The sequence below is a fragment of the Hippocampus comes genome, unplaced genomic scaffold, assembly GCF_001891065.2.
Source record: "Hippocampus comes isolate QL1 unplaced genomic scaffold, H_comes_QL1_v1.1 scaffold56, whole genome shotgun sequence".
In the NCBI taxonomy this organism is placed as follows: domain Eukaryota; kingdom Metazoa; phylum Chordata; class Actinopteri; order Syngnathiformes; family Syngnathidae; genus Hippocampus; species Hippocampus comes.
Window position 1 is genome coordinate 191,984 of NW_017842056.1, and position 19,892 is coordinate 211,875.

Consider the following 19,892-nt stretch of genomic DNA (forward strand, 5'->3'; position numbering starts at 1 on the left):
GGAGGTCCCCATGTGCATACAGTACATTTTTCAGTTTATCCATCCATCCTAGTTCATCCTAACCCTATACGCCTGTCGATCCTCCCCCTCCCTCCCGCCCTCACTCGTGAACAAGATTCCAAGATCCTTAAACTCCTCCACTCAAGATCTTATCCCCGACCTTGAGAGGGCACTCCACCTTTTTTTGACTGAGGACCATGGTCTCAAATTTGGAGGTGCTGATTTTGATCCAGATTCCTTCACACTCGGCTGCGAGTCGCTCCAGTGAGAGTTGGAGATCGCAGCTTGATGAAGCCAACAGGACCACATCATCTACAAAAAGCAGAGATGAAATACTGGACCCCTCAATGCCTTAGCTGCGTCTAAAAATTCGATCCATAAAGGTTATGAACAGAATTGGTGCAAGGCCAGCCTTGGCGGAGTCCAAGCCTCACTGGAAACGAATCCGACTTACTGCCGGCAATGTGGACCAAAGTCTGACATCGGTCGTACAGGGACCAAACAGCCGAAATCAGGGGGTTCGGTAGCCCCAGACACCACAAACGCCTTCTCCAGTCCTACAAAACACATGTAGAATGGTTGGGGAAACTCCCAATGACCCCCGAGGACAATGCCAAGGGTGGAGAGCTGGTCCACTGTTCCATAGTCAGGACAAAAACCACACTGCTCCTCCTGAATCTGAGTTTCGACTTCCTGATGGACCATCCTCTCTAGTAGCCCTGAATAGACATTACTAGTGAGTCTGGGGAGTGTAGTTGGAACACACCCTATGGCCTCCCTTCTGGAAAAAGGGGTCTGCCAATCCAGAGGCACCCGATGTCCAAGCAATGTTGTAGAGGTGTGTCAACCAGGACAGCCCCACGATATCCGGAACTTTTAGGAACCCTGAGATGATCTCATCCACCCGAGACTCTGCCTTCTCAAAGGAAGGTGTGTTGGTAGGATCAAGGAGGTCTGATTCACAGCGTCAGGAGTTGATGTCAGCACCAGTGCATCTCTACGACACGCAGTGTTAACAGTGCACTACTTTCCCTTCCTGAGTTGACAGATGGTGGACCAGAATTTCTTCGAACCCATCCAATAGTTGTTTTCCATGGCCTCACTGAACTCCTTGCATACCATAGTTTTCACCTCTGTAACTGCCAAAGTTGCCTTCTCCTTGGCCAGTCAGTTTCCACACCTGCCTCTAGTGTCCCAGGGGCCAAAGAGGCCCGATAGGATTCCTTCACCTTGTCGGCATCCCCAACCACTGGTGGTGTCCACCACCTGGTTTGGAGATTGCCACAACGACAGGCACTGACCATCTTATGAACACAGTTCCTCCCAATCAGTCCTTTCCTGGTCTCACTGTCATTGCCAACATAAGCATTGATTCCCTCCAGCAAAATGATGGCATCCCCAGCAGGAGCACACTCCAGCACCACCTCCAAGGACTCCAAAAAGCATTGTGCACTCAACTGTTGTTTGGTGTTTAAGCACCAAGGACACCACTCTCTTGTGCATCAGGATGAACCCTAATGTACAAGGACTGAACCGAGGGACAATAAGTATGCCCACACCTGCTTGGCGACCACTCTCTGGTGCACTGGTATCAGAGCCAAAACTATGTGTTGAGGCGAGTCCAACTACGTCAGGCTCCAGCACCTCCCGCCACCCTTGTGAGGATTAGTGGATCGGAAAATGGATGGATGGATGGATAGTGCCCGCATTTACAACCTTGGTGCGGCCTATGAGAAGCTGATTGAATCTGATGTGGAACATCTTGACCTGTGGCCGACACAGTTAACATGTCATTATTGCTGAAATGCTTTTATGCAGTGATGGGAAAATGAAGCTTCAAATTTGCTTCTTGAACAAAGTGTTGTATTTTTTGACTTATCTAAATGGCACTCTGTTCAGCATTGGGGTAAAACTAAACTGACTTGCCATTTTTTAAACCCCTTTATTTAAACCAACATTGCCATTGAGAGGAGTCAAAAATTACACCAACTGGTTCATGAAGCAAATTTAAAGCTTCATTTTCCCATCGCTGCTTTTATGTTTCAGGTGCGAAGAAGCTAATTCTTGAGCGAGCATACTAACTGATGTCAGCTACCTATGTGCTCTCAATGACAAGCCAAAATCTTTCACCCTTATTCACCCTGCCAGGTCCCCCGTCCTCCTTGAGTCCTAGCTTGCTGGCTAAGAGTCTCTCTCTGGAGCCTCCTTGCGGGCCCCAGCAGCCCTCCTCCTCCTCAAGTCCCGTCGGGCTCCAGGAGGAAGAGGTGAACGACTCGGGACCACCACAGATATGTAAGAGCCGGCCTCCTCTGCTCGGCCCAAAGCCTCAAGGTGAGTTTCACCTGCAGCTGACACCAATCACAACACATCCGTGAGATCACTGACCTTGACTTCCCACTACTTCAGTCCCCCCCAAACCACCCCACCTGCAGCATCAGGCGGGAGCGTTGAGAACCCGACCGCGGGCTCCAGACAAGCCACTGCCGCCTCCGCCACCCTCCAAGCCCCCCCGTCCTGAGGACCATGCTTCACCCACCTGCGTCCTGTCACTTATCGAGAAGTTTGAGCGGTAAGAGAAGCGTTGTGGTGATATTACTGCTTTGGCGATGTCAACATCATGGGGATGTCAATATAATATGGGTTTCACCGTCATAGTTACCATCATGGGGATGTCACCATCATGGTGATCTCACCGCAATAAGAATGTCACTGTCCTGGGGGTATGGGATGTCACTACCATGGGGATGTCACGGACGTGGGAGTGTAACCGTCATGGTCACTTTCATGGTTAGTGTCATGGGGATCTCACCACCATAATCACTTCAAGACAGTGTCACATCAAGGTGATGTCACCGTCATGGTGATGTCACTATTATGGAGATGTCATGGACATGGGGATGTCACCGTCCAGGTGATGTCACTATCATAGTGATGTACCCATCATGGTGATGTCACCGCCATGGGAATGTCACCATCATGGTCACTGCCATGGTAATGTCAATGCCATGGGGATGGCATTGCACTCGTGGTGTCACCGTGAAAGGTCACTGTCATGATTAGTGTAGTGGTGATATTACGCCAAGCTGTCTGATAAAGTTCAAAGTGATGATATCATCTGAGAGGTCACCATGTGCATACAGTACATTTTTCAGTTTATCCATCCATCCTAGTTCATCCTAACCCTATACGCCTGTCGATCCTCCCCCTCCCTCCCGCCCTCACTCGTGAACAAGATTCCAAGATCCTTAAACTCCTCCACTCAAGATCTTATCCCCGACCTTGAGAGGGCACTCCACCTTTTTTTGACTGAGGACCATGGTCTCAAATTTGGAGGTGCTGATTTTGATCCAGATTCCTTCACACTCGGCTGCGAGTCGCTCCAGTGAGAGTTGGAGATCGCAGCTTGATGAAGCCAACAGGACCACATCATCTACAAAAAGCAGAGATGAAATACTGGACCCCTCAATGCCTTAGCTGCGTCTAAAAATTCGATCCATAAAGGTTATGAACAGAATTGGTGCAAGGCCAGCCTTGGCGGAGTCCAAGCCTCACTGGAAACGAATCCGACTTACTGCCGGCAATGTGGACCAAAGTCTGACATCGGTCGTACAGGGACCAAACAGCCGAAATCAGGGGGTTCGGTAGCCCCAGACACCACAAACGCCTTCTCCAGTCCTACAAAACACATGTAGAATGGTTGGGGAAACTCCCAATGACCCCTGAGGACAATGCCAAGGGTGGAGAGCTGGTCCACTGTTCCATAGTCAGGACAAAAACCACACTGCTCCTCCTGAATCTGAGTTTCGACTTCCTGATGGACCATCCTCTCTAGTAGCCCTGAATAGACATTACTAGTGAGTCTGGGGAGTGTAGTTGGAACACACCCTATGGCCTCCCTTCTGGAAAAAGGGGTCTGCCAATCCAGAGGCACCCGATGTCCAAGCAATGTTGTAGAGGTGTGTCAACCAGGACAGCCCCACGATATCCGGAACTTTTAGGAACCCTGAGATGATCTCATCCACCCGAGACTCTGCCTTCTCAAAGGAAGGTGTGTTGGTAGGATCAAGGAGGTCTGATTCACAGCGTCAGGAGTTGATGTCAGCACCAGTGCATCTCTACGACACGCAGTGTTAACAGTGCACTACTTTCCCTTCCTGAGTTGACAGATGGTGGACCAGAATTTCTTCGAACCCATCCAATAGTTGTTTTCCATGGCCTCACTGAACTCCTTGCATACCATAGTTTTCACCTCTGTAACTGCCAAAGTTGCCTTCTCCTTGGCCAGTCAGTTTCCACACCTGCCTCTAGTGTCCCAGGGGCCAAAGAGGCCCGATAGGATTCCTTCACCTTGTCGGCATCCCCAACCACTGGTGGTGTCCACCACCTGGTTTGGAGATTGCCACAACGACAGGCACTGACCATCTTATGAACACAGTTCCTCCCAATCAGTCCTTTCCTGGTCTCACTGTCATTGCCAACATAAGCATTGATTCCCTCCAGCAAAATGATGGCATCCCCAGCAGGAGCACACTCCAGCACCACCTCCAAGGACTCCAAAAAGCATTGTGCACTCAACTGTTGTTTGGTGTTTAAGCACCAAGGACACCACTCTCTTGTGCATCAGGATGAACCCTAATGTACAAGGACTGAACCGAGGGACAATAAGTATGCCCACACCTGCTTGGCGACCACTCTCTGGTGCACTGGTATCAGAGCCAAAACTATGTGTTGAGGCGAGTCCAACTACGTCTAGTCTGAACTTCTTGACCTCTGGTACAAGGTAAGGCACCTTCCTTGCCAGAGAGGTGGCAGGTGACATGTCCCTAAAGCTAGCTTCTGTAGCTGGGAATCAGACCTCCAAGGTCCATGCCTTCATCCACCGCCCACATTGTACGTGATGCTGTTGCCCCTTTCGCAGGTGGTGAGCACATGAGAAGGGGGACTCCACGTTGCCTGCCTCCAAAGGGGGGCACCAATATTATAACTCTTCACAAAGGCTCTGTGAGCTGTGCTTTGTCTGGTCCCACACTTAGGACGTGTTTGCCAAAGTTGACCCTGCCAGGGGCATAAAGCCCAACTCAACTTGGGTCCTAGGATCATAGTGAAGGTTCAATTGCAGTCAATATTTGGGTTAAAGTCAACATTCCGATTTCTGAAGCAATCGGATTTACAGATGTGAGCAGACAGAGTTGCCCCCCTGCACCCCCCTCCCTGCGCCCGCCCATGAGTAACCCTATGTAAACAGCGATGCCTGGACGTTGGGACGCAAATACCAGTCGATGTAATTTGTGCTTTCTAACGTTAACAAAGCACATATTCATGGCACTCACCAGAGGAATAGAGCCGTCGGTTTCCTCCATGCTCCAAAAGTGTGTCGCTGAGTTTCGCCGAGATTGCTTACCTCTGCTTGTGTATTTCTGGCGAGTTGCGATTCAGATGTACAGACACACGTGTACTGTACGTCTATATAGAGACACTTTGTCATTTTCGCCATAGACACAGAAAATAACGTAAAAACGCTCCAGCGAAATCAATGTACAGGTATTCAAAAGTGAGAGGTGAGAAAAAGGATAACCCAGGGGTTTCATATCCCAGTTAGAGCATACCTGTTTATCGATTTATCGTCATATTTATTGATGCAATGTTTTTTGATACATGATCACACATTTGATAGCCGTTTTTCGTTTCGTGATACGGTTTGTTTATAGTTTACATTAGCATGTTATTGGCACGTTATTATGTTCTGCATATTAATACGGTATCATGTCAATCGATTTTCTGCAGAGAGCAGCTCATAATGGTTCCTGACATCACAGGGGGGGCCTTGTGTCCCCGCCTCCTGGACACACCCTTATCTCGACCTTCATCTCCGCCGTCTTCATCGTCACCTCACATCATCCCCGAGAAGGAGGAGGAAGAGGGGGGTCTCCCTGAGCTCAAACGTCCCGATGACGTTGTGGCGGAAGGGGAGGGGCCAGAGGAGCCATTGTCTGCGGAGATGAACGAGCGTCCACCCTCCGACCCATCGGGTCCGCCGCCCGAGCGTTTGTCCCTCCCCTCCTCCTCGCAGACGGAGGGCAAGCTGGCCAATCGCGACAGTGGCATTGACAGCATCAGCTCGCCATCGCACAGCGAGGAGCTCTGCTTCGTGGGTGTGGATGACAGTGGCGGCGGTGGTGGAGTTTACTCCTGTGGCCTCCCCCGACTCTCTAGCTCGTCCTCGTACGCTGGCGAGGGCGAGGAGGGCGAGGCCAGGGGCACGGCCCGGAGGAGGGACTTCTCAGAGGAAGCAGACAGCGATCTCGAGGAGGAGGAGGAGGAGGAGTTGGCCGAACTTACCTTGGTGCTTTCAGCCCCCAGACAAGACTTGGCTGAGGTAAGACAAGAAGCTGTCATCGATAACCCTGACTTGAATGAGTGGCAACAATAGATGAAGAGAGATTACCAGCTTCCTGCTCGTTGTCATGCCTCTGAAACGAAGTGGCTCCCGAAACTGGTTGCTGTGAACAGTGAACAGAACCTTCCTGTCATGGACTGATCGGTCCGGAGTCTATTGAACTGTTTGTCGAGTGTGATCAATGTTGACCGTCAACATATTTTGACCGATAGCTTTCACACACATCATCATATATCTTCCAGCTATCTGTCCAGCAGAGGGTGTTCCACATTGCCAATGAGCTCCTTCACACAGAAATCTCCTACGTGTCCAAACTCCACCTATTGGACCAGGTATGTCCCCATGGCAACACAACGCTCACACACAGTCCAGACAGGAGATGTCGATTGAGGCACTGTTGCTCCCCGCAGGTCTTCTGTGCCCGACTCCTGGAAGAAGCGCGCTCCCGCTCCTCTTTCCCATGTGACGTCATTCACGGAATCTTCTCCAACATCTGCTCCATCCATTGCTTCCACCAGCAGTTCCTGCTGCCGGCTCTGCAGAAGCGCATGGAAGAGTGGTGAGCTAGTCTACAACTAGATGATTTGCAAGGCTTTTTCTACGCTATGGTGCGGAGTGGAGAAGCAAGTATCCTCGAGGGAGTCCTCAAGTTTTGAAAAAATAAAATAAATCCTTAGGGACTCGAACCCACGCATTGGAGACATCCTGCAGAAGCTTGCGCCCTTCCTGAAGATGTACGGAGAGTATGTGAAGAACTTCGACCGCGCCATGGAACTGGTCAACACGTGGATGGAGAGGTCGGCTCTGTTCAAGAGCATCATACATGACATCCAGGTGACTCCCGCCCATCGTCACAATAGACGTACGTGCGGTACATTGATGCCTCATTGACCAAGTTAGCCTGTTACAGCAAAACATCCGTGTGGTCACGATATCTGTGGCGGATCTGCTCCATAAATGAATGAAAAATCAATGGACTTCGTAAAGCGGCGTTGCGCACCCACTGAATGCCTCTCATTCATGAACTTTGGTCAATCAATAACAATGTATGTCACTTGTAATTTGAGAAATGTTTACCCCTTACATAACCAAGCTAGTTGTAAAAGAAGATTTTAGTACCCATAGGAAGTTGTTATCCAGAGAGAAGATTCCAGTCCGATAGAAGATTATAGTTCCAACAAAACTGTCTGCTACCAACAGAAAATTTTAGTCCAGACGCAAGCTTGTAGTCCTAAGCCGAGCTATTTGTTGTAAAATAATGTTCGAGTTCGAGTCCTAAGAGGGTTTAGTCAACAATCTGATATATGTGTGTGTGTGTGTGTGTGTGTGTGTAGATTATAGTTCCAACAAAACTGTCTGCTACCAACAGAAAATTTTAGTCCAGACACTAGCTTATAGTCCTAAGCCGAGCTATTTGTTGTAAAAAAATGTTCGAGTTCAAGTCCTAAGAGGGTTTAGTCAACAATCTGATGTATGTGTGTGTGTGTGTCAGAGGGATGAACGCTGTGCTAACCTGACGCTTCAACATCACATGTTGGAGCCAGTCCAAAGAATTCCTCGATATGAGCTCCTGCTCAAAGATTATCTGCACCGTTTACCGGAGGACGCGCCGGACTACAAGGATGCTCAGAGTACGCGCACACAAACACACACGAACACACACGCACACACACACACACACACACACACACACACACACACACACACACACACACACACACACACACACACACACAAGCAAACTGATTTCAGAAAGCCCCGAGGCAGATTTTTTTCAGGATTTTTTTTTTGTCATGCTAACAGCTACTATGCTAACTCATGTCCCAATAAAAAAACCTGAGTACAAAAAGCCGCAAGGCAGATGGACAAGGATTCGACAGCTGTCCTCTTGCCAATGTCTACAATGTGGAGAATTGATGACCGTTGCTATGCCACCATATAGCGACAGAAAATGGAAGGATGAACATTTGAGCCTGTTGGTGACAAGATCCTCTCTGTCTGCAGAGTCTCTCGAGCTCATTGCCACGGCTGCTGAACATTCCAACGCCGCCATCAAGAAGATGGTGAGAACTTTTCAAACAGCTTCCTAGGACGGATAACAGCGCAAACTTTGGCGACAGTTCGGACAGTCGGTTTTGTAACTTTCAGGAGCGAATGCGGAAGCTGCTGAAGGTCTACGAACTCCTGGGCGGCGAAGAGGACATTGTGAACCCGACCAACGAGCTCATCAAGGAGGGGCACATCCTCAAACTGTCCAACAAGAACGGCACGTCGCAGGATCGGTACCTCATCCTGGTATGGGGTCCTCTGTCTCGCCCATCTCCACCATTAAGGCCCGCCGGAAAATCTAACCCAGTGGTTCTCAACTGGGGTCCCCTGCACCCTGACAAATTTGGAATCGTATCATTTAGAAAAAACAAACAAACCCTACATTCCGTCATAAGGGGACCAGCGCGAACAAAACAACGATACCGATTACTTCTCACAACTTCAGCGTTTGGCCAATAGAACATTTCACGATTGATGTCACATAATTTTCAATGTGTCGATCATGGAGTGCTTTTGCAAGGGAAAAATGGGAACCGTTTCTTTGGCGTTTTTCAGCCTCAGTCACACTGATTCCTTTCCACTGGACTCCTTTCTCATTGGACTTAAGACATTGTAAAATTATTCCGCTCGCATTGTCTGTTTGTTAACAGAAATTCAAGTCACTTTTGGACAAAGGGTTCGGTTTAGGAAGGGGTCCTGGGAAATATTTGTAACCTGGACCTCAAAATTTTGAGAGCCCATGGTCTAGCCAACTGGTTAGAACATCCGCCTCACAGTGCAGAGGTCCGATTTCAAATCCGGGCTCCGGCTTTCCGGTGTGGAGTTTGCATGTTCTCCCCGTGCCTGTGTGGGTTTTCTCCGGGTACTCCGATTTTCTGCTACATTCCAAAAAGACGCATGGTAGGGGTGAATGGGTGTTTGTCTCAATGTGTGCCCTGTGATTGGCTGGCAACCAGTGCCGGCTGTACCTTGGCGATTGCCCGAGTACAACTAGGATAGACTCGAGCACACCCAAGACCCTCGTGAGGATGAAGCTGGATCAGATGATGGATGCTTTAACCATCTCTGTGCTCCTCCAGTTCAACGACAGGCTGCTCTACTGCGTTCCCAAACTGCGTCTGATTGGTCAGAAGTATGGCGTCCGAGCTCGCATCGATGTGGATGGCATGGAGGTGAGTCTTTCGTTGGGGGTGGCATTGCGTCAATTTAGCATCTTCTATTCGCACATCATTAATTGTCATTAGAAATTGTCACCTGACACCAGGTCACGTGGTTTTTGTACTTGAGATGCTATCTTGTCATCTTGTCAGCTTACCAACGACAAGCATGTTAGCATTTTAGCCATTCTCCAGAGCATTTTTCCTTTATACTGTGCAGCTGAAGGAGATGAGCAGTGCGGCGGTTCCTCGGACTTTCTTGGTGTCAGGCAAGCAGCGCTCGCTTGAACTGCAGGCTAGGTAATGCTAAGGCTAATGATCCTGGAATAGACAACTGTGCAACCGTTGGGGTTCCCTCCGCTCACCTTTTTTGACATGCTGTGTCTCTGCAGGACTGAAGATGAAAAGAGAGACTGGATCCAGGTAGAAACAAGACACGGTGACAGACTGGAAATCAAACGGCATGATTCAGCCTATGAACCAATCAGAGGATATGCTTGTGTGTTTTGTGTGTCTTGCAGGCCATTCAGGCCACCATTCAGAGGCACGAACACACCATGGAGACATTTCGTCACCTGACTTGTTCGCTACGAGACGACGAGTCCACACCCCCTCACTCCCCGGTAACATGCAAACTCCTACACACACACACACACACACACACACACACACACACACGCACTCACACACACGCACACACTTATTGTGATGAACACTGAAAGTGTGTTTAAGGCTGCGTAAAATGGTCACGAAATAAAGGCTTCATTTTTTTCCCTTTTTATTTCCCATTCAAAATGATTTTACCCCCGTCGCTTATTAAATAAAAATAAAGTAAAAGGGAAATGACAATGCCGTTATTTAGAACAAGTTATATTCAATTGATTTAAATGCAATTACATTCACAACTCCTTTTGCCTCCGTCCGTCAGAGCTGCGCCGAGCTGGGCAAGCGTGCGCCGACGCCCATCCGCGAGAAGGAAGTGACATTGTGCATGAAGTGCCAGGAGGCGTTCAACGCCCTCACCAAGCGGCGCCACCACTGCAAAGCCTGCGGTCATGTGCGTCCAATCGCACCTCACTTGCTTTGTCGCCATGGCATCCGCCAGTAACCCTCTAAGACCCTCCTGTCTCACCACCAGGTGGTTTGCGGCAAATGCTCTGAGTTCCGTGCCCGCCTTTCGTACGACAACAACCGCACGAATCGCGTGTGCGTGGACTGCTACGCCATGCTAGTGGGCGTGTCCCCGGTGCCTTCTGTCGTGGCCGGCAGCAGCCAGAGGAGGCGCTCTATCCTGGAGGTGAGAGGGACGTCACGGTCGCGAGGACTCGTTCGCTGGGGTTCAACTTGACTTGATTGATTGTTGCCAAAGTAACTTGCGTTTTGCCAACAACTTGAAAGGGAAGACTTTTAGACTTCCATCTGACTTACTTTAACCCCTGGCGGTCACCGTAGAAACAAGCCTCGCTGGCGGCCGAGAACAGCGTCATGTGCAGCTTCCTGCATCACATGGAGAAAGGCGGTGGCCGAGGCTGGCAGAAGGCCTGGTTCGTCATCCCCGAAAATGAACCCCTGGTGCTCTACATCTACGGAGCTCCTCAGGTGGGTGCCGAACGCAACATTCAGTTAGCAAGCATTCACAGCTCCCATCAATCGAACCCTCACACGGGAAGGCCCGAGCCCTGAGCTAAAGCGTGAGGCGGGCGTGCTAATTGCTTGTCCACCATGCTGCCTTGACCCGCCGAATAATTTGAAATGCGCAATTGGTCCTCATTGCATTGCCATGTGTATTCAGGATGTGAAAGCGCAGCGCAGCGTGCCTCTGATTGGCTTCGATGTTTCCCTCCCGGAGTCATGTGACCGCCTGGAGCGTCGGCACACCTTTAAGATTTCCCAGAGTCACCTGACGCTCTACTTCAGCGCAGACGGCGAGGAGCTTCAGCGCCGTTGGATGGATGCATTGTCCAGGGCCGGCAAAGGGGAGGAGCCTCAGCTTCAGCACCCAATCGTAGAGAGCGTGGAGGAAGAGGGGGAGGAGCCGGAGGGGACGGAGGGCGACAACACGTGATTTGATTGGAGGAGTGGTGACGCAGGGGGGGTGGGGCCAACTGTTGGAGTTGATTTAATCGACATGGACACAAGATGGGACATTACCCATGAGCACAGCTGTGGTGTCACATGCTGTCTGAAAGCACAATCCTCTTCCTCTTGACGCTGCCATCTTGTTTTGATTGATTTCATGCTCTACCCATAATTCCACCGCAAAAGTGATGATGCCTCACCCCGGTCGAAGAATTCCAAGTGCAGTGGCAGTGTGACGGAGATGTCCTGACGGGACACGGCTGGATGGAATGGCTAATTATGACCTCATAATGGCCATATTTCATTTTAATTTCAGGTTCTGGTCATGTTATTTCATTCCACTGCATTTCATTGGTAAAAAAAACAAAAACAGATAGAGGAAATGAAAAGGAGTAATCAAGAATTAGACAGAGCCCGTTTGACATTTTTCAGTCATTCTTTTGTTCTGTTCTTACTGTCATTCTGATGACTCGCTGTTGGATGTTGTGTGTGTGTGCGCGCGCGTGTGTTGTTTCCTTGATACCAAATGTTCAAACTTTGTAAATATAATTTATTCACCTGCAGTCACGTGACTGTCAGCGGGAGGGAAGCAGCCGTTTTTAGCGAGTCTAGCGTAGCAACTGAGTAGCTTCCTGTGAGGGAGCAGGCTCGATTTTGCTACACGAGGCCAATCTTATTCTGGAACTTTGATGACATTTGTTCTTTAAGATCACCGCATTTGTGGGAAAGTCACTATTTTGTTTATTTCCACCATGAATGTTTACCATGTTGTTTTGAGGGCTAACCCTAGCATGGCATTTGACTAGATTATTTTTCTGTGGGTGGGGGGAGTCAGGGTCTTTGTGTTAAACTAGGCCAGGGGTGGCCAACCCGCGGCTCACGAGCCGCATGCGGCTCTTTGGCTGGTTCAATGCGGCTCCCGGGCTTTCACACGACAAGCGTCGAAAACGCCTCGGCGTTCCTCGGCATGCCATTCAAACAAGGCGCTAACTACACAGAACGTACTACGTCAGTCTATCATCAATCCCGTTACTTGATTGACATAGAGGGCAACCAATCAGATGACTGCATCACCGCTCATGCGCAAACAACGGCGCTAAGTGCTAAGCTAGTCAGCGAATTATCTCTGATTTTAAGGCAGGGGTGTGCCCAATACCGATCAGAATCGACCGGGAACCAGAGAACTGGTCCCAAGTCGACCGCAATGAGTGGGAGGAGGAAATGGGTTGGAAAAAAAAGATTTTTTTGTTTGTATCTTTAGCTTTCATTCATTTTCGGCCCATTCCGACTGTTGCTCATCGTGGTGTGCGTGCATATGTGCGCGAGTGCACTGGTGGGCACCCGCGTGTGTGCGTGCAAGCGGCGCATGTGCGTGCGTGTGTGTGTGTGTATGTGTGTGTGCGAGGAAGGGTATGATGTGGCTCTTTGCAGTAACACAGTTAAAAAAATTGGCTTTTCCTCTGACTGGTTGGCCACCCCTGAACTCGGCTATATTATGCACACATCCATATATCGTATTCTGGGACTTTCATACGAGTTTGTTCATTAAGATCACTGTGTTCAAAAATGATTCTTTTGTGGGATTGTGTTTCCAACATGGCTGTCACGCCGTGTTTTTCGCACCAAATTTAGCAGAACAACTGACTAGATTCTTGGGAGGAACACAAGCGCTTTGTTCTCAGATAGGCGAGTCTTATTCTGCAGCTTTGATGGGTTGTGTTCCTGAAGATGACCGTGTTGATCAGAATTTTTTTTCCCCCCCACTTAACTTCCATGACACATTGTTCACGTATTTTTTGAGTTACAGGCCTATCATAGCAAGTCAGTCGCTTCCTGAGAGGGTGAGCTTGTGTTTTGTGCTCAACTAGTCTCATCTTATTCTGGAACGTGGATGACGTTTGTTTATTAAAACCACTGTGTTTGTATGAAAGACTTTTAGGGGAGGGGGTTATGTTTCGAACTTGGATTTCGATCCATGTTTTTAGCACCAAAGCCTGGAATAGCACCTGACCACCTTCCTGGGAGGAAGCAGGCTCTTCAGGCTACGATCGGCTAATCTTATTCCACAATTTAGATGACGTTTGTTCATTTGATCAGCGTGTTTGTGTTTAAGTCATTTTTGGTTGGCTTCCAACTTGGCTTTTGCTGCACATTTTCGGTGTTGGGTGCTCCTCTTCCCTCAGTGATGTTAGAAGGAAATGGCCTTAGAGTTGATTTCTTTTTTTTAAATGTACTCGGAAGCTTCTGACTCTGTGTCTTTGTGCTTTAGTCGACATGGTGCTGAATGCTCGATGACGTCTCTAGTGCCGGATGATGACAAATCTTTCCCATTCGTGAGCTACCAGACAAGCTAGGCTGCATGGGATCCTTCCAGTCACGTAACTCGCGATGGGAGACGAGCGGTGCTGATGTTTACATGTGGTCACAAGGTGGCGCTATGAGTTCTAAATGAACTTGTGCCAAATGCAGTGTTCTATTGTAATAATGTTATTATCGTTGTTGGGCTTTTTGCCTCTGGTGAGTATGTTTCTATTTTTACAGGTCACACATACATTATCGTGGACTGTAGATGGCTGCTGTTACAATGGAGACAACATATTCAGATTAAAGTCACATTAATGGACTTCCTGTTACAGTTCATCTTTGAAAAAAAAAATTCTCGTCATAACCCCTGAATGATCAGGAGACTCGTGTTTCTATAGCAGCTACCAGGTTCCAGAACTTGCCCTTCGATGTCGCCTTCGTAACAGCTCATATCCACAAGTTATGATGTCTTGTTGCTATGGTGAGTGGTGAGTTCCAATGCTGCTTGGTTGCCATGGGAACAGCGGTAACAGCAGCAGCCGCAACATGGTTATTGATGATTGAAGAGAGATGATTGGTTAGTGGCCGGCCACTGCCTTCCTTAAACCTTTTGTGTCACTTTGCCTTGTGAATGACATAATGTGTTGAAGACATTAAAATAAAGCATTAACAAAGGATTGACGACTACTGTCATTTCGCACTTTATACAAGCGGCTATTGCTCAAGGGCCACATTTCTTTGTTTTTTTTTAAACAGATAGATTCAACAGTTAAAGATAAAGTGTATGTCAAATTGTGATTTCCCCATCAGTGTACCTGAAACATTATCAGATGGGCCACGTGAAATTATCCAGTATTTGATGGAAAAAAACTTTTTTTTCGATGAAAATAATTTTTTTGTTTATTGATGGAAAAAATACTTTTTTTTCGATGAAAATAATTTTTTTGTTTATTAATTTATACATACAGTAGCAGGGGGAACAATCAATCGCTCTTCCACTTGATGACAGAAGGTCCATAATTAACCGAAACCGTTTATCCACTTTTTGTGAATTGTTTTGCGACGTGGTGTGCCTTGAGATGTTGGGACACACTGATTTGAAAGAGTATTTATTCATACACATTACGGCAACAAATAATACTGGACACTTGATAGTTTGCATCCTTGATTTGGCTTCAATAACGTTGACAGTGGAACCTAATAAAATTTAATAAAAATGTCTTTTGTTCATCAAAGTTGCTTTTTTTCTCTCGCTGCTCATCATTTAATTTTAAACTAAACATAAGCATAATGAACATAAAACAAAATTAGACTCTGGCTGATATCACTCTATGGTGCCATACTGTTTTTTGATCTTTTAAGGCTGGGGCGGGAGGCGTCATCTTTAAGGTACAGTATTTATTTAATCCAGTTGACAGAAAAACAAATACGCAGACCCGCCTCTCCCTCCTCACCCAGACTTGCTGATTGGTCACTTCAGCTGTCCATATAGGTCAGCCGATTGCTTGACGTCACGTTGGATTTTCCCTGAATCGCCCAAACGAAAGACGAAAACAAACAAGATGGCCGCCAAACAGCAGGAGAGGGGCAGGCACAGCGGCATCCGGGTTTGAAACTGCGACGCTATTGGGTAGAGGGCGATCGGCTTTTTCCGTAGTCTATCCTGCCTGTACGTAGAGATAGAAAACTAGAATTCCGGGTTGAGCTTCCTCATTTAAAGTTCGACATTTTTCACGTGGAAACATTTTAAACGATTCCTATTTTTCATTATCATCTTCACCACTTGGTGTCCGTCACTTTCCTGTTTATGTTTTCTGAAAAGTTTAGTGGAAGCAAAAAAAACGAACGCGACCGATCTGTGTGTTTTATGTCTACGCTCACAGCTGCACATTGGTGTGTATGTGTGGGCGCGGTGGCTGCTGGGAAATCAGGCTTCTTTCCTCTGTGTTCATTTCGGTCGGCTTGGAAACTGCGTATCTTTGGTACTGCTGGAGAAATGTCCTCCATCAGTCCCGACCGGGAATCGAGCGATGGCCAGGGCCGGAGTGCGCTAGAGCCCCAGACCGTGTTTGTCATCCTGGACTCGGCTGAAAGTCTCAACGTGCTTCGGTGAGTCACCGTTATTTGTTCCGCTGGCTTTACTTTGTCTTCTATTGGCTGCTCAGGCGCACCCGGAAGTCGCATCGATTTTATTCAGAATGTTTAGTTTTTACAGCGTGTAGATGGCCCCCCAAAACGCTGTATGGTGTTATCGTTTCGGCGCCGAAGAAAAGTCTTCAGGGCGAAATCACAGGAACCTCAAAACCGGGATGCTTATGTCCCTCTCAACTCGCTCAGCAGTATGTTAACTTGAAATCGTTTCTGCTATGGACGGATTTAAGGCTCGCCAATAAAAAAAAAAAAAGAAAAGAAAATGAATTTCAGTATGTGCTGTCAAGTGAACGTATTTAAAACAGTGTATGTCGTCATCATTCTGGCGCCAAAGTGTTAAAGATGAAATATCAAGCAACTCAAACCAGCTCAGATAAGTCACTCTGACCTTGCTTGAGTTAACGTTAAATCATTTTGTTTCACTCGCTGGTGGAGTTAGGTTTCAAAGAAAACGGAATGTAAATGGGGGCTGTAATGTCAAAGTGACAATATAATACTACCGTAATAACGACAGAGATGCAAAATGACTCACTCTCTGTCGTTAAGCGCAATTACAGATGATTGTATTCAAAAGTAAAAGTAGAAGCGCTCATTCACACCTGCACTGGTTTTATAAGGGGGTGTTGGCAGTTTCAATTCACCGACACACCCCGAAATCCGTACCTCGGGGGCACAACTCGCTGAAGTACACGAGCAAAGGTAAACGGTCATGGTGAAACTCAGACGCCGCTCAATTTTGGAGAGAGGAAGATACCGGCAGCTTTCTTCCGGTAGTGAGTGACATGTAGCGGAAACGACGTCTGTTTGTGTCACGACGTCAGTGCGATGCTGTTTAAATCGTTTTATTTAAATGCGGGAGTAACAATGTCCGCTTGCGCGGGTAAGCTGGGTTTTTCCGAATGCTTCGGAAACCTGAATTTTGACATGGAGCCGAATATCGACTGCTTGTAAACACGGTCAATGTCAGGTCACGGGGGTGCCGATGAGTATGTACAGTACAGCACAGGACACCCTTAACACCTTTGTTAGTCACACCTTCTGTCTGATAGGTTGCTCTTCCTCAGGCATGGTGGTTTCTTGGGAAAAAAAAGCTAATCCCCCCTTTTGTAAATAAAAGAAAAAAGTACCGCGTCCCAAATGTAGAGATAATTACAATGAAATATATAACATTGCATGATGTTGTTTAGGAGCTAACATGCGTTGGTTAGACATTTATGCTCTCGAAACGTTTTACGCTAACCCTGTGACCTAAGTAACAAAAAATGCTATCATAGCAATTGAACAAAAAAAAAATCCACCCTTCCTTTGTGTTTTTTATCCAGATAACTCAGAGAAATATTGTAACTCGACAACTTTTAGCCTTTCGCAAGACACAATACCAGAATGATCAAATTCCCTGCAAGTAAAGCAATGGACGGGCAATATCTCGTTTCTCCAAATTGTCGTGAATGCTCCCATGGTTTATTTTCCTTCACGTCGCTGCTCTCTCTCTTTTTTCCACCTTAGTAGGACCCCAAACTCTCAATCAATCAAGATTTCAACTGGCGGTTGAATTTACCGCTCTCTGTTTGTGTCGTGGATTAAGAAAGCCTCCTTTGACAAATTAAGGGGCTTAAAATGCAGATGCAGGATGTGGTTTCAAATTTAGTCAGACAAATATATGCTGATGTCTGAAAAAGTCTCCTCCGGTACAGGAACAACGTATTTGGACGTGGTTGCTTCCCACTCCTGAGGAACTGTGATGATGACGCAAAGGTCAGAGGATCTCTGATCCTCTTTGCTTTCCACGCATTAATCTTGGCTATGAGTCAGCCAAGATTAATGCGTGCGCACACACAAGCACACACACACACACACAAACACACACACACACACACACACAAAAGAAAAAAGTACCGCGTCCCAAATGTAGAGATAATTACAATGAAATATATAACATTGCATGATGTTGTTTAGGAGCTAACATGCGTTGGTTAGACATTTATGCTCTCGAAACGTTTTACGCTAACCCTGTGACCTAAGTAACAAAAAATGCTATCATAGCAATTGAACAAAAAAAAAATCCACCCTTCCTTTGTGGTTTTTTTCCAGGTAACTCAGAGAAATATTGTAACTCGACAACTTCCTTGCCTTTCGCAAGACACAATACCAGAATGATCAAATTCGGCTGGGAGAAGCTCCGGCACGCACCGCGGCCCTCCTGAGGATAAAGCGGCTCGGAAAAATGGATGGCTGGATAGTTTATCGCAGTAATCAAGAAGAAATGATTCCTTGCACCAAAGTACTAATCTGTGAGCTCATTTGCATCCACACGCTCTCGCCTGTAGACAGCGGTGGTTGTTTTCAAGTGCTCTCGAAATGCACTTGAGTTGAGTTCAAGAAGCGCAGAGTCTAAAAGGAAAATGATGAGACGACGATTTCCTACTGTCCCGACAAAGCGATCTCACTTGTATAGAAACTTTGGAGGGAGGGAGGAAAAGGAGTCTTTGTGGCTTAATGTTGGAAGTGACTCAGCTGAAATGCACACTCATTCATCTGTTTGTTGTTTGAAATGACTTTTTGGTCTGGGAGGGGGCAGGACCGAGGAAGAGGATGAAAAGTTACACTTTGCCATCCAAGACAGCAGGCATTCTTGCACGTATGTCAGACGATAGGATAAGGCAGCGGTGAATGGCCCGCGTCCCACATGTGGCCCACCAAGTATTTACATGATCAAAACTCCCTCTATTATTTGCTGCTTTAATTTGGCCGGCCGGCCCTGTGCCACCAAAATGGCCATTGAAAATTCTTATCCTTTTTTTTTTTTTTGAACACATCCATCCATTTTCTAATCCGCTATTCTTCAGAAGGGTCGCGGGCATGCTGGAGCCTACCCTGGCCATCATCGGGGAGCAGGCGGGGGACACCCTGAACCGGTCGCCAGCCCATCACAGGGCAAACATAGACCAACAACTGTTTGCGCTCACAATCACACCGCGGGACAATCTTAGAGCGTTCAATTAACCTGCCGTGCATGTTTTTGGAATGTGGGAGGGAAGCGGAGTACCCAGAGAAAAGCCAGCGCGGGGAGAACATGCAAACTCCACATCGGAAGGCCGGAGCCGGAAACCGAACCCTGCACCTCCGCGCAGCGAGGCGGACGCACTTACCGGTCGACCGCCCTGCCGCCTCATTTCATTCATTATCTCAAGAAATGATTGTTTAATTGATTGATTATAAGTCAAGTTAACCGGGTGCTTGTTTTTGTAATGAATAAGAAACGCACACCTTTACACCAAAGTATCTATTTTTCCTTTACTTCTAGGATAAGGAACTGTAAATCCATCCAGCCAACCATTTTCACCAGCGCTTATGCTGCATTCACACCCTCGTCCACGCCGTCACTGAGCGGGGACCGGTCCCACGCCGGACTTGCGCGCGTGCCGCTACATCGTCAGCGACTAAACTGTACCTAATTCCCTTTCATAAGCCAGTCACACCCTCGTCCACGGCGTCACTGAGCGGGGACCGGTCCCACGCCGGACTTCGTGCGTGCCGCTACATCATCAGCGACTAAACTGTACCTAATTCCCTTTCATAAGGAGAATGGAAGATTGTCGGAGGGATTTCGGCGTGAACCGAGAGGCCTCTGATTCGGTCGCTTATGTCTGCGCTCTTATAGGGTGGAGTCTGGGATCGTGGCTGATATTGAGGTGGACGCCCTGCTGCCAGCAGACTGCAATACCTTCTACCAGATCAAGCGTCAGACCACACAC

At 47.7% G+C, this 19,892-nt stretch overlaps 1 protein-coding gene across 3 annotated transcripts in view; it reads left to right on the forward strand.

Moving 5' to 3' along the window:
- The window catches only part of fgd1 (FYVE, RhoGEF and PH domain containing 1), an 18,374-nt gene extending 6,328 nt beyond the window's left edge, over positions 1-12,046 (forward strand). For 2 of the 3 annotated variants that reach the window (XM_019860809.1, XM_019860811.1), the window contains exons 3-18: positions 2,407-2,569; positions 5,785-6,376; positions 6,640-6,729; positions 6,808-6,956; positions 7,075-7,231; positions 7,890-8,028; positions 8,402-8,460; positions 8,546-8,692; positions 9,526-9,618; positions 9,824-9,903; positions 9,996-10,026; positions 10,125-10,226; positions 10,532-10,660; positions 10,742-10,900; positions 11,056-11,202; positions 11,396-12,046. In XM_019860809.1, coding sequence (XP_019716368.1) covers positions 2,407-2,569; positions 5,785-6,376; positions 6,640-6,729; positions 6,808-6,956; positions 7,075-7,231; positions 7,890-8,028; positions 8,402-8,460; positions 8,546-8,692; positions 9,526-9,618; positions 9,824-9,903; positions 9,996-10,026; positions 10,125-10,226; positions 10,532-10,660; positions 10,742-10,900; positions 11,056-11,202; positions 11,396-11,668 — 2,510 coding nt within the window. In that variant the 3' untranslated portion in view covers positions 11,669-12,046. Of the gene's footprint in view, positions 1-1,670; positions 2,332-2,406; positions 2,570-5,784; positions 6,377-6,639; positions 6,730-6,807; positions 6,957-7,074; positions 7,232-7,889; positions 8,029-8,401; positions 8,461-8,545; positions 8,693-9,525; positions 9,619-9,823; positions 9,904-9,995; positions 10,027-10,124; positions 10,227-10,531; positions 10,661-10,741; positions 10,901-11,055; positions 11,203-11,395 lie in introns of those variants that run through there. The other variant, XM_019860810.1, reaches the window with a different exon arrangement.
- Positions 12,047-19,892: the final 7,846 nt, after the last annotated feature.